The 13,715-nt window shown below is 48.9% G+C and overlaps 5 protein-coding genes across 5 annotated transcripts; 3 read left to right on the plus strand and 2 right to left on the minus strand.

Moving 5' to 3' along the window:
• Window positions 1-1,198: 1,198 nt before the first annotated feature.
• Window positions 1,199-1,887, plus strand: SERLADRAFT_472492 (uncharacterized protein; the record flags this gene model as incomplete). The annotated part of the gene is made up of 4 exons (XM_007320602.1): window positions 1,199-1,220; window positions 1,287-1,456; window positions 1,523-1,543; window positions 1,603-1,887. The coding sequence occupies 4 exons, from the start codon at window positions 1,209-1,211 to the stop codon at window positions 1,784-1,786; spliced, it is 387 nt and encodes a 128-aa protein (XP_007320664.1).
• A 50-nt stretch (window positions 1,888-1,937) lies between these two features.
• Window positions 1,938-3,408, minus strand: SERLADRAFT_362541 (uncharacterized protein; the record flags this gene model as incomplete). Its single annotated transcript, XM_007320603.1, has 5 exons — window positions 1,938-2,078; window positions 2,128-2,263; window positions 2,323-2,549; window positions 2,603-2,964; window positions 3,024-3,408. 5 exons carry the CDS (start codon window positions 3,370-3,372, stop codon window positions 1,938-1,940), a joined length of 1,215 nt encoding a protein of 404 aa, XP_007320665.1.
• Window positions 3,409-3,450: 42 nt separating this feature from the next.
• On the plus strand, window positions 3,451-6,112 carry SERLADRAFT_451019 (uncharacterized protein; the record flags this gene model as incomplete). Its single annotated transcript, XM_007320604.1, has 10 exons — window positions 3,451-3,648; window positions 3,721-3,986; window positions 4,040-4,109; window positions 4,174-4,357; window positions 4,420-4,564; window positions 4,614-4,713; window positions 4,770-4,892; window positions 4,951-5,208; window positions 5,264-5,737; window positions 5,805-6,112. 10 exons carry the CDS (start codon window positions 3,538-3,540, stop codon window positions 6,054-6,056), a joined length of 1,983 nt encoding a protein of 660 aa, XP_007320666.1.
• A 195-nt stretch (window positions 6,113-6,307) lies between these two features.
• SERLADRAFT_394828 (uncharacterized protein) lies at window positions 6,308-8,627 on the plus strand (the record flags this gene model as incomplete). Its single annotated transcript, XM_007320605.1, has 15 exons — window positions 6,308-6,443; window positions 6,509-6,519; window positions 6,584-6,592; window positions 6,646-6,676; window positions 6,725-6,810; window positions 6,866-6,935; window positions 6,997-7,076; window positions 7,139-7,275; window positions 7,343-7,404; window positions 7,461-7,607; window positions 7,662-7,714; window positions 7,774-8,014; window positions 8,090-8,186; window positions 8,262-8,280; window positions 8,353-8,627. 15 exons carry the CDS (start codon window positions 6,417-6,419, stop codon window positions 8,456-8,458), a joined length of 1,176 nt encoding a protein of 391 aa, XP_007320667.1.
• Window positions 8,628-8,731: 104 nt separating this feature from the next.
• Window positions 8,732-13,563, minus strand: SERLADRAFT_440148 (uncharacterized protein; the record flags this gene model as incomplete). The annotated part of the gene is made up of 9 exons (XM_007320606.1): window positions 8,732-8,925; window positions 8,992-9,081; window positions 9,142-9,262; window positions 9,319-9,344; window positions 9,409-9,823; window positions 9,876-9,882; window positions 9,945-10,204; window positions 10,264-10,459; window positions 10,514-13,563. The coding sequence occupies 9 exons, from the start codon at window positions 13,561-13,563 to the stop codon at window positions 8,732-8,734; spliced, it is 4,359 nt and encodes a 1,452-aa protein (XP_007320668.1).
• Between the last annotated feature and the right edge of the window lie 152 nt (window positions 13,564-13,715).

Below are 13,715 nucleotides of genomic sequence, written 5' to 3' on the forward strand. Positions count from 1 at the left end.
TTATTTAAAGGCTTACGCCGTGTTCCACCGGTTTTCCGTCGTTCTCCTCGTATGCTTCTCCACACCCCTGTTAACGTCTTATCTGGTGTTTTCTAGAGTCGGCAAGTGGAATTACGCTCCAGCATCCCCGGTGTCGAATTCAATTCGAAGAAGGCAATGTCTTCGTCTTCGTACCACGTACATGATACGGTGTCATCGAGCTAGTAAGACTCAGCTTCGTCATCGCGTTTGTCTCAATGGATATTAATATCCGATGTAATTGACCGCGAAATCCCTGGCTTAGCACGGCACCTTTTGTGAGCCATGGGGATACTCTACCGTTCTCGAGGTTTGCTGATTTCTCGTTATCCGTGCCGCTAGTTTATAGGGTCCATACTAAACTGGGGCCTCCCGGGCTGCCTTGTCATGCAGATTTGTAAGTAGGAGAATACACTCGTAGGAGTTTTGCCGTCTGACTTTTGCATCTCAGATTTTTACTCTCTACACAGCCGTGTTTAAACATCAGATTTTTTGACTAAAGTTTGTGTTGTGCAGTTTATGGCGTGTTTGCTCTCGACCTGCTCCAGACGGCACTCGCCACGCAGTCTGCGTGGGGTATCATGGTGAGCGGTTGGGATAATCCGAGGATTTTGGATATCCCACCACCGTTAGTTGGCTCGTTGCCCATCATGGCAGGTATAAATAATAAGTTTGCGCCTATTAAAGTTGAAGAGAGTCGTATGCCAAGTAAAATAAATATATTATAGCTGGCGCTATTGTCCAATCGTTCTATGCATGGTGAGCGACCTCGCTCGCGCTTTCTAATGATTATATTTATCGATCATAGGAGAATTTGGGTGCTCGGAGATGTAGCGTGTGCCCATGCACTTGCCATCGTGATAGCTTTCGTAAGTGGGTTTCTCTCGATTTAACTTTGAAGATACCTTTTCTGACCGTGACTGTCGAAATGCAACAGATTGCATTTGCACAATCGACCAGTGCTATTGCTATCTCGATCAAAGTCATTCACTTTTGTTGCATGACATCCTCAATACTAGAGCTAACTGTGCTGTTCAGTTCTTCATCGATGATAATGTCAACGATGTCCCGAGTTTGGAGCCGCGGGTCATAGTGAGTTTCATGATGTTAGCTCAACGCCACGCGCTTTAGTTTATGTGAAGGTTTGGATTGTTGGGAGTTTTGTCTGCGATGTCATGATCACTGCAAGTATGATTTTCATAGTAAGCCGCCCATAATGCTTAATCACAGATCAGTCTATATTCTAATCATGACTATCTCTGATATAGCTCGCTAGGGCTCGTGCAAAAATACCCAATACGCCTACAGAGACGCTGATCAGTCGAATGATGATGCATAGCTTCCAGACAGGTGCGGCTACTACCGTGATGGCTGGTATAGAACTGGCATTGGTCATAGTGGAAATGGCAGGGATAGAGATTTTTTGGTATGATTTGCCGTGAGTGGGCGCGATACGAACGCAGGTTAATATCATTAGATCTGATGATGATTTTTAACGTGATAGTGCGTTCATCATGGGGAAATTGTTTGTATAGATGGCCATGATCTCGTGGAGCGTATGGCTCATTGCTTTTTTTAAAATAGGTATTCGAACTGCTTGCTCGCGCTGATGAATGCAAGTAAGCTCCCGGAAACGAGCATTGGTATTGCATCAGCGCCCGTTTCCACTTTGGCTTTTGCAGGGTCCGGGATACCACTACACGAAGACTCGTTCGAGATAAGACTGCAAAACAATCACTGTGCAGCTCCCCAGAGGTCTCTCGTATAAGAAGGGCGAGGGTGTAATGGAGGCTTCGAGGATGCCAGTACACACTGAATCCACTGTATTTATTTAATAAAACAGCTCCATTTTAAGCAGATATACTCACTTTTTCATTTTGTCATTAACCATACGCGTTGTTTCCCATTCGCGTTGCTTTTTAATCGCGCATGCGAGCAGGAATGAACCTGCGCAAAACCACTTCTCTTACCGAGTAATGTGCAAGGCAAGCGGGGGATGATAGTACATCCTCCCGGAGACGACTCAGAGCGGGTATGGTGACATAAGTCAGGATAAGCGTCTGACAATAATGAATTGCGCGGTTTAAGAAAGCTGAACGGGAAGCGCACCTTCTGAACTTGCGAATTGACACGATTGATGGTGCTCAACCAGGACCAAGAAAACGGAGATGCGTTTTGAAGATCAAATGGTGAATTGGTCTGATCAGCTGGATCTTCGTATACAGGGCATACAACGATAGCGAACCTTCAAAGGGCATAAATTCATGGCTGGATGAGTATTGACAGTGAGCTGTAACAACATACTCGGCATGATGAAAAACAGGGCCACGTTTGTACAATAGGTAATCTACACAAAATTTGATGCCGCTCTTCACCACCCAGCCCAAGGAGCGGTAATGGTGATAGACGGCATAGTTGACCAGGAACGGATTATCGAATCTTCGTTGTGGTGGTGGTATAGATAAAAGCAGGGTAGGAGAGTGAGCGTCCTGGAAGAGCGTCCATACTTGCGCCAGAGTTAATGGTTCGCCCTGTATACGAAAATCAACAGATTACAAGACACGAGAGAATCGCGGCGCCATACCTCTGAATTGCAAACCGTGAGGCAATCTAAAGTCCAAGACAGGAAAAAAGCTTCAGGAAAGGTGAGTTGTAAATGTTCGATGTTCTCTAAGGGTTCTTCAAGTTCTGTATCTCCGTCACCTTCGTCGTCGTCGTCTTGAGTCAACTGAGGTACTTCTTCGAGGGATGTTGATGGTTTCCATGTAGCAGCAGAAGGAATGAGGCGGGTTCCGTCTGGTGCCACTCCTGGGGTAGGTACGACGCGACCTTCAGCAAAGGCAGCCTCCGCATCTGCAGCGGCGGCAGCTATGGCCTGTGCACGATCGAGTTTGAACTGCTTGCGCTCCGCCCTACGTTTTGCAGTGATTTCTTCAGACGTTAATCCTATCCGTTATTTGCATAATAAGTATTGATCAGGAACCAAATGTCACGAGCCAAAGTACCTTTTCCAGCTTGCTTTCTAGCATTGATCTGTCGAGCTAGCCAACTAGGTTCACTCCGCGATAAGTCGCCCTTGCCGAAAAAACCCCTCTGCCAGAGCAGCATCGACTGTTTCGAATCTGATACCCAGACGGAACGAGTGGCGACATCAACGAATCCCTCGCAATGTGGATTGAGTATTTCGTGTATGGGAATGCCAAACAATCCCAATGCTTTGTAGATAGGTGGCCGTTCCGTAGGGGTGTTGAATATCACTGGAAGAGGGTTTCCATAGATGCGATTGTTTTCGTTGTTACGTGGTCCGCCTTTTCTTCGACCTTTGGAACGGTTTGAAGGAGTTATGAGAGACATTTTGGGTTGAAGCGATATGGCGGATTTCAAGTTGTTAGAGATCAGTCATTTTCCACGGTCACGTAACAGTCACTCAGTGGACGCGTTCGTGAACCAGCACCACATTATTGCAGTTTCCTCATTAAAGTCTGTGCTCTACATAATACACACTCTCTGTAATACATCATGTCGGATAAACGAAGGGCAGAAATCGAGGCGAAAAGGGCCAAACTTGCAGAACTAAGGAAAGCCAGAGCTGACAGACAGCGGGCGGAGACAGAGAGGAGGCAATCAGACGTGAGTATCCCAACTATCTCCTCTCAGTATCACATTTACGATTCTGAATGCGTGGTTCTCACTTGAGAACAGACGGGAGGTCCTTCCATAGCTCGCAGAGATGTCGATGATCTGGTCAATGCGTTGGTGGGAGGGCTCAGCAGCACATCAGATGTGACACCTTCATCCTCACTGCCTGGTACACCTCCTCGCCCTGCCCCAAACACTCTATCCGGATATTCTGCACTGTCAATATCGGGGAGGCTTAGCAGACAAAGTGATGTTGGGTCTGACCGTCCTAGTATCGGTACAACGCTCGTTCAGTCTGTTAATTCTGCAACCGACCATGTAATAGAGAGGTGAGAGAAGGCAGAGCCACCTTTTAATCTCATTTTATACATGACTTTGCTAGGACGATGATTCCTCGATTCGTTCCGGACCTTATAGATGTCGAACAGGAGCTGTATGAACTGCCACAGCGGGTGAGCAATGAATGATTTGTTACCCTATCTCTCCGTTTGCTATAATATCTTTTATGTCCTTCAGGAGCGCGTGATATACAACAAGGAAGTACAAACCACCGCTGTAGAAACGGAATCACCGACGTTCCGCGAGGAAGACATCCGACAGCAAATCCAGCGAGACCTCGAAGCAGAGCGGAATGCTCGCGACGACGACCTCGAGGAAGAAAGTATACAACTTGAGAAAGAGATCGAACAGGAGATGCGCGGTTAGTCGTGCGCCGTTTTTATCACCAGCGACAGGATTTTCTAAAATTTACACCGTTTTCAGAACTAACGGAAGAGGAAAGGGCGAGTATTCTCGCCGCGCCCGAGTTCTTGGACTTTGTAGAACAGTCGTCAAAGATTTTACAACGAGCCCTAAATGACGGATATGATTATATCCGTGATTACACCATCGGTGCTGACTCTGGGGGGTAAGCTCGTGGCCTATTTTCTGAGTCTACCGCTGATTACTATCTTCAGAGACGATTCAGAGGGGAAACGCGTAAAACGTGTGTGTGCTTTCTACGATGAGCGTTATGGAAAGAATCGTTCAGTTACAGATGTGGATTGGTCACCTAAAGTAAGAATATCTTCGGACCCGACTGCACATCCATTAAAACCACTAATCAATTGTAGTACCCGGAGCTTAGCATTGCATCTTATAACAAGAATCCTGCAGCACTTAATGAGCCCGATGGGATTGTTCTCGTCTGGAATCTTCATCTTCTGGAGAGACCAGAGTTTGTGTTTCACTCTCAGGTCTGTCGTGAATCGTCTTCCCAAGCTGTCGTGCTCACTTGGTTCGAAAAATATACAGTCTGATGTACTTTCGGTGACTTTTTCTCCCTTCCACTCAAACCTCGTGTTTGGCGGCACATACTCGGGTCAAATTCTGCTTTGGGATACCCGTTCAAAGCACTTACCTGTGTTGAAAACTCCCCTCTCCGCTGCTGGCCATACACATCCTGTATATGCAATGCAAATGGTTGGAACACAGAATGCACATAATTTGATAACCAGTAGCACAGACGGAACTGTGTGTAGTTGGCTTGTGGATATGCTTGCTCAGCCTCAGGTGAGATTTTTGTCTTCGGTTGCGCTGGGAATTTCAAAAGCTGAATTATATTTAGGAAACGCTTGAATTAGTCCATGCCGGCCATAACAAGACGGGAGAAGTGGCAATCACCACGTTAGACTTCCCAGACAACGAAACGACTACGTTTTGGGTGGGAACTGAAGAAGGGAACGTGTATCAAGCGAATAGATACGACCGTGCAGGAGCCAAGGCAGGGCTGAATCAGTATGATATATACAAAGGCCACTCAGGCCCTGTGATGGGCCTCAACTTCCATCCACTTGTGGGACCAGTGGACTTCTCTGACTTATTTTTGACATCGTCTGTTGACTGGACTGTGAAGCTTTGGCGGGCCAAATCACTTGCTAAACCATCTACGACGGCGCACACGATAGCACCTATATATTCATTCGACGAAGCAGATGACTATGTGTACGATGTGAAATGGCATCCAGCACATCCCGCCATGTTCGGAACTGTGGATGGATCTGGCAAATTTGATCTGTGGAATCTGAATACGGACACAGAGGTGAGTTTTTTTAGCCTGGTCGTGGTCATTGTTTTGGTGAGCCCTTGTGACCGTTGTTTTCTTCTAGGTGCCTACGGTGTCGACGAACGTTGGTTCTGGTCGTGCAATCAACAAGCTAGAATGGGATCGGAAAGATGGCCGGCGTGCGGCACTAGGAGGGAGTGACGGGAAGCTGTACGTTTACGATATTGGAGACATGGGGATACCAAGGGAGTCGGAATGGACGGACATGCAGAAGGCGGTTGCAGGGATTGTTGGTGGGGGCCAGACGAATGGGGTGGTTGACGGAGAGGCGACGCGGATAGTTGCAGGGCGCTGAGAGGAGAGTAGGAGATACATTGCATAATTCTATGAATACATCTACTTTACAAGGAAGGGTTGTCGTAAATGACAGTGAAGACACTATAAGGTGTGATGGGAGCATCAGAAGAGCATCCCGAACGGACGTCCATGTTCGCTGTTGCTGGATATGGATGGAATTAGAGTGGACACGGACAGAAATACAGCACCAGCAAGTCCCGTTCCCGCCCCTCCGCAAATATCAAGACGGAACCGGCTTTCACATGGAATGTTGTCACCTGTTATGACTTCCCTCAGTGCTCTTCGCAATCTCAATATCCTCCCCTCCACCGTCAAATCTCTCCCTCGTACTTTCTTCAGATCATCCTCAGCAACAAAAATGTCCTCCCAGAACCAGTTCAGACAGGTGCGCATCGCATAACTTGCCTCCCACCCGATGACTTACTGATGGTTATTTCCCGGACATGCTAGCAATCGCACAAGTATGTCGTTCTACCTGCCATCGTGACAATCGCACTAACGTGTAGCTGCTTCCGTCCTTGCAAGGCTCTTGGTGTACGTAGGTCCGATCTTGTCACTGCCGTATCCTGCTAATCGGCCATCTATAGCATCCCCGGTCCTATTGAAGTCACTGATGAGGTTCGTCGACGAGATACACCTCCTCAGCTAATCTGACACACTCCATAGGTCCTCTACGCCAATGCGCACCCTCTCGTCTCCCACATGTCTCTCGATTTCGCAGCCGTATTCGGAGATTGCATTCGCATGACCAGGTAAGGTTCTTAAATTACCACTTGACGTCGTGTGATACTCACATCACCTATCCAGAGACGTTCTTTACACCAAGTCCGCTCAGCCATTCCTTATCTCAGGGTCAGGTACTCTGGGTTGGGATCAGGTGATCTTTTGTTTTCGAATGCTGCTTTAAGGAGCCTAAGCTGATGGCTCTTTGATGACAGGTCTCTGCAAACCTCGTGGAACCGGGTGAAAATGTACTTGTCCTACACAGCGGTTACTTCGCAGACAGTTTCGCAGACTGGTCCGTCACATCACTCAATTTCCTCGTTTTTGCCCGTTCTAACCCCTTTTGCAATAATCTAGCTTGGAAACCTACGGAGCAAAAGTCGACCAAGTCAAGGCTGATCTAGGCTCCGTGGTCAGTCCAGCCGAAGTAGAACGCGCGCTCAAGTCCAAAAAATACAAAGTCCTCACCGTCACACACGTAGATACATCCACAGGTGAGGCACTTCTCTAACAGCCCTTCACAGCCGCTCAAAAAGCTCACATCAATTCTCACTTTTATAGGTGTCCTGTCTGATATCAAAGCAGTGGCCGAGGTGGTCCGAAAAGTCTCACCAGAAACTCTGGTAATCTAATCTGTGCTTGATTGGGTGATTTTCAAGCTGACCATGATTTGCACAAGATCGTCGTGGATGCCGTCTGCTCTGTTGCCAGCGAAGAAATTCGATTCGACGACTGGGGCATCGACGTCGTTTTGACAGCTAGCCAGAAAGGCCTCGGCGCTCCTCCCGGTCTCAGCATCGTCGTCGCAAGCGAGAGAGCCATGAAGGTGAGACAATGCCATCCATCGAACAATATAAAATGAATTCCTAACGATGTCCAGGTGTACGAGACTCGTAAGACGCGTATAACATCATACTATGGCAGCTGGAAGAAGTACGTATTTCACTCGTCCCACCGCGCTCTTCCCGATCGATCCTCACGTTTTCTTCTAGGTGGTTGCCCATTATGAAAGCATACGAAGCCGGCACTGCAGGCTACTTCGCCACTCCTCCCGTCAACCTCATCTACGCGTTCCACGCCTCGTTGTCCCAAATCACAAAGGGCTCTGTGACGCTCGAAGAGCGGTTCAAGCTCCAGAAGGATGCTAGCTCCCGACTAAAGAAAGCCGCCGAAGCCATGGGATTCAAAGGACTTCCTCTCAGCACTGAGGTCGCAGCCAACGGCATGACAGCTGTGAGCCCTACACATCCTTACATTTTTTTTGGTGCTTGCAACATGTACTAACTCGCCCTCGCGCGTGTCCTCAAGCTTTATTTCCCAGATGGACTCGAAGCTAGTGACGTGGTGCCTCGTCTGCTCAAGAAGGACATCGTCGTAGCTGGAGGTTTGCATGCTGCTGTCAAGAGTAAGTCCATCCATCACACGCGCTCGCGTGCCCCCCCTTGGGGTGTTTCATGGAACTGACGGAACTCCTTTGCAGCGAAGTACTTCCGTATCGGGTACGTTTCGACTCTTCTTCTTATCTTGATGCATTTGATTGGTTCTATCAGGTACTGACAACCGTATCACAGGCACATGGGAGTCAGCGCGATCGATGCTCAGCGTGGAGACATTGACAAGATTATCAGTGCCTTGAAGGAGACGCTCGCAGAAGCCAAGGCGAGCAAGAAGGCATGAAAGGAAGACAAAGTCATCTATCATCGATACCGTAGTCACATTCACATACTTTTTTTTTGTAACTTTCTTAATACGGACGACAATACAGCTGAAAGGGAAGAGAAGAGAAGTCATATCAATTTTTTTTTTCGTGTCTGTTTGAAATAATGGATAATGGTGCCAGTGTCTATTGTTTGTAAAAAAGAAGAAAAAAGAAACATGTAAGGTACCCCAAAGTGTCTCGCATACAATGAACGCCACATAAGAAGAAAAAATCAAGTCGGTGTGGTTTCGTTATGATACAGTATTCTCGCGGTACTCGCCCTCGCCTCCCATACCCTCATACCATTCTTTGCCAGACGTCGTTGGCGCGATGTATCCAGCCCTGATCACGAAATCTCCAAAGTGCTCACCGTCCTGACGCTCAAGAGCATATCGTTTAATCATCGGCCCAAGGATAGCAAGCATTTCAGGCTCAGACACATTTTCTGTTAAAAATAGCCAGTTTCAGTTGATGCTGGCAACCAAAGTAAACGCAAGGTGGAAGAAATTACCCCGATAGATTTTGTTGAGACGTTGGCCGTAGTAGCCACCGCCGAGCAGCATGGAGTAGGTTCCAGGCGATTTACCAACAAAAGCAACCTCTGTCATACGTCGATGAGCAAATGCATGTAAGAAATTGGACTTAGACGTGAAAATCGTACCAGCAACATATGGTCGTGCACATCCATTAGGACAGCCAGTCATACGCATCACTATTGAATCATTACGCAGTCCATTTTCTTCACACATCTTTTCGACCTTGTCTATCAAGATGGGCAAGTACTAGAAAACAGATCGAATCAGCCTAATAACACGAGTGCATAACCATTTCCACGAACCCGCTCGGATTCAGCCATGGCAAGACCTACATTCGCAATGCCCATCAATTATGAAATCAAGAAGGGGAGTCATAGCGCAAGGGAGCTTACCACATGTCGGGAACGACACACACGCAGACGACGATAAACGAAGACCCGTATAATTCAGATTATCTAGCTTGTACTCCGATAGCAAACTTTTGATCTGAGGAAGGTCTGCCGACGCTATATCAGCGATGACGAGATGCTGGTTTGCAGTCAATCGGAATGTCCCCTTGTGTATCTTCGCAACGGCGCGAAGACCAGTTTTGAAGTCACGACCTGGCTCATCTTGAATGCGGCCATTTTCGATGAAGAGCATGAAGTGGTGCTTTCCATTCTGACCCGTGCTCCAACCGAAGTCGTCGATGTTTCGGTCAAAGGTGTATGGGCGTGCAGGGGGTAGGGAGTAGCCTAGAAGACGCTCTACCTCGGATTTGAACACGTCCAAGCCCATTCTGTCAATCGTGTATTTCAAACGGGCGTTCTACAGAACAGTCAGCACATGAAAGGTATATAGCAATTCTTAATTTAGTCACCTTACGCCTAGAAACGCAGGGGTTGCAATGAGTTACTAGAGCACCGTTTGACAAACATGATAGACTTACTCAGTTCTGTTACCATTGTCTCTCTGGACAAGCATGACTTTCTCTGCAACAAGAGGGCCCTGTTCAACAGTACAGAAACCGATGACATCGCCTACACGAGGATAGGTCTTTTTGTTGCCATGTGTGACACCCATACCTCCTCCGATCGTGACATTGAAGCCAGCAAGTTCACCAAACTTGTCTACGATGGCAATGAAACCCAGGTCATTGGCAAATACATCGACGTCGTTGGTAGGAGGAACGGCGACTGCGATTTTGAACTAGAGAATCATTAAGTCAACGAAAGAGTCATATAAGATGATAAACAAGGTCGACACACTTTACGAGGAAGATAGAATTCTCCATAGAGAGGCTCGAAATCCTTGACAGCCTCGCCAGCAACCATCTTCTTATCAAGCCAGATTTCGTGGTAGGCCGTAGTGCGTGGAAGCAGATGGGTGCTCACATCCTGCGAGAATTGGTAGACTTGGGCATGAAGTTTCGATAACGAAGGAATCGCCGAGCAAATCACGTTTCTACAAACACCATGTAAGTATTATAGGATCCACAACGACAGAAACAAATCATACCGGTTAACGTCACCACACGCGGCCAGGGTGTCCAGCAGCGCTCTGTTGATAGCCTGGATGGAAGGCTTTAGGTGTTTCTTAATGACACCGTGGAACTGGAAGGTCTGGCGAGTCGTAATCTTAAACGTCCCACATCCATGTTCGTCCGCAATCTGATCCATCTCCAACCACTGGTCAGGCTTACAAACTCCTCCCGGCATACGCACACGAATCATGAAACTATAAGCTGGCTCGACCCCCTGCGCCTGTCGCTCGTCACGGATATCACGATCGTCCTGCTGGTAGATACCATGGAACTTTGTCAGCTGGGTGTCGCTGGCTGCTAGTGCGCCGGTGGTAGTGTCCTCGAGGCCTTCGACAATCGTACCTCGCAAGAACCCAGATGCAGCTTTGATATGCTCGTTGGTGATAGGCTCAGGTTCGGCTTCCTGGACCTCGATCGAGTCGACACCTAAGGCTTTCCAGACTAGGGGCTCCCAGACCTTATACCCAGTCTCGGGGCCATCTGCATCTTGATCGTCACCGAGACCGAGGTCACCGAAGCGTTCGCCTCCCAGCTGCTCCAGACGAGCACTAAGATCCTTTCCAGGCTTGTTGTAATAGTGAGCGTCCTCCGGTCGAGGCCAGTAGTGACTGTCGCCCATGCCGAAAACGGAGTAACGAAGCTTGGAGAAAGGCCGTTCGCCTCGACCGGCGGCTGCGTTGATCGCCTTGAAGAACGTTCTACCATTCTGCGGAGGCTCTCCTTGTCCAGCAACAGATGTGACAAAGGCGACGAACTCTTCCTGAGCAAGACTGTCCAGAGACATCGAATCTATCGTAGCCACAGTCGTCGTCAACCCCCTCGCCTTGCCCCGATTTGCGAGCCTCTTTGCGAACTTCTCTGCCGTACCGCCATCCGAGGCATACAAAACCAACAACGGGGGTGCATCCAACGCTGTCAGGAGATCGTCGTATGTCTGTTGTGCGCGACGTCTTCTGGCCTCTTTCACGTTTTCGCCTAGACTGCTGACAATGTCAGTTGCGAGCTGAGGTTTGGATCGGACGAGCTGCGACAGGTGGTTTTGGCGGTCAAGGAATTGCTGCAGATCATTCTTAACCGCGTCCGAGTCTAGGGTAAATGGCTCTTTGCCTTGCTGCTCCTTCACGGGATCCCATCGGTACAGCGGCCAATAGCCAGCATCAACGGCGAGTTTGGTCTCCTTCAGTACATCCAAAGCTGACGAATCTTCAGTCTGATATGGAAGATACGCCAGGACAACACTAGGGCCCTTGTGTCTGTCAGCCTCCACGAGGGACTGCAACACCTGAGAGTACGACGAGTAGACAGCGATACTCGCAACGTAAACGTCTCCGTGGTTCATAGCATACAGCCCAACGTCCTGCTTGCGGCGATGCGGGTCACCAGAGTTGCGTAACGAGTATGGAAGAGTGTCGAGTATCAGGATATTGATGTCGAGGCCAGAGGCAATGGCGTGGTGCAGCCCTGACGAACCAAGGTCATAAGACCAAGCATCTGAGCCAATGATCCATCTAGAGGGCGCAGGGAACTGGTTGCGCAGCGCGAGAATGCGGTCGGCGGCTGGGATGAATGATTTGGACGATTCCAGTGCTGAGATGATCTGCTTGCCCAGCTCCCGACTTTTCGTACCATGATCCTTAGCGAGCAGCCACCCACTGAGAAGTTTGTGAAGCTCCTCGTCAATGTCCTTCGATTCCATTAGCTTTTGGACAGCGCGAACGAGCTCGGAACGCTGATCCACCTGCCCACGAACCCGACCCAATGCATATTCCGGACTGGTCGCTATCGCACCTTGTTGAGGGACTAGGGAAGGTGAGTTAGAGACTTCCAACCTCTCTCCAAATAGATGTGCCAATATCTTTGTGTAAGAAGCTTCGTGTTTCGGGACGTGAGGGGTTTCAAGCGAAGGTTGTGGGGCGGCGACAGCAGCTTCACCCAAGTGCAGAGGAGTAGACGATGGCTGCGATGATGCTGTTTGTATTAATTTCAACACGTTGACGGGAGTGAACTGGCTGGGCTCATTGAAGTATGCTTCCTGGATCTGCGGACATTGCCCAGATTCGCGCTGATGTATGGCACCCACGATATCGAGATAGAGAGGTGTCCATTTCGTATTCCAGCGATGGAGCTGTTCCAGGACGATTATTTGGGTTACGGACGTCGGGATGGCTTCAAGTATGCGAGATGGGGATAGGGGAGTGAGCAAGCCAACCGAAACGAAAGATACCCCATCGAGATGGAGAGAATCAGGAACGTTTCCGAGAGTGAATATGACAGTGTGTGGTTCACTGGACCCGAGCTTTGTAATGGGCTGCACAGTGCGTCGGACAGTGTTGACAGTGGTGAGAGCTGCCGACTCGTATGTCTTGAGTAGGTTCAGCGCTGTCGCTTCACTGGAAGCAGATGGGTCTGGAGAGTGGTAGCCATTTGAACCATTAGCATGACCATTCCCGTTCGCAGCTACACCATTCCCGTTCGAATGGCCGTTCGTGGTCGACGGTTTGCCAGCGAGAAGGAATGGCTGAACATGGTCCTCAGCGATTTCATCCACAACATCGTCCGCACCACCCTCGTAAAAGACATGAACCACAGCCTGTTTCTCAGTCCGTGCCAGACGTGAAGCCAGGAGTGCATTGTCGTGAGCTTGTTGGGCATTATAGGAGATGATGAAGAAGGGAACGGCTGAGCGGAGCAAGAGCACGTCGGAGAGGTCGTTTTTAACGGAGAGATGAAGGACGAGTGGTAGGGAAGCTAGTTCTGCGGCATGGAGAACGAGTCTTATGACAGTCTGGGACACCGACGGTGCTGCAAAAGAAAGAAGGCTGCCCGAGTTATTTCGCAAAAGCGTAGAGCCGGGATCGGCTCCAGACGGGACAGCAATAACAGTAGGTCGTCGCTCAGACTTTGTAGATAGAGAAGTGAATTGAGATGGGAATGGGGAGGGTGCTGAGAGCGTGGGCTGTGAATATACAAGCGTGTCGGAAGACAGAAAGGCTATACGGGCCACTGCAGAGGTGGCCGTCGACATTGTGTGATTCTGGGAGAGAACGATGAGCTCGCTGGTGAGTGGGACGGAAGAGAAATGGATACAGACCTGCTGTGAGAGCGTTTGGAGCAGAGAAAAGATGAGGCATTTTTGAGCCGGATTGAAAAAGCCTTATACGCATTGCTAGAAAGCAC

The sequence above is a fragment of the Serpula lacrymans genome, assembly GCF_000218685.1.
Source record: "Serpula lacrymans var. lacrymans S7.9 unplaced genomic scaffold SERLAscaffold_10, whole genome shotgun sequence".
In the NCBI taxonomy this organism is placed as follows: domain Eukaryota; kingdom Fungi; phylum Basidiomycota; class Agaricomycetes; order Boletales; family Serpulaceae; genus Serpula; species Serpula lacrymans.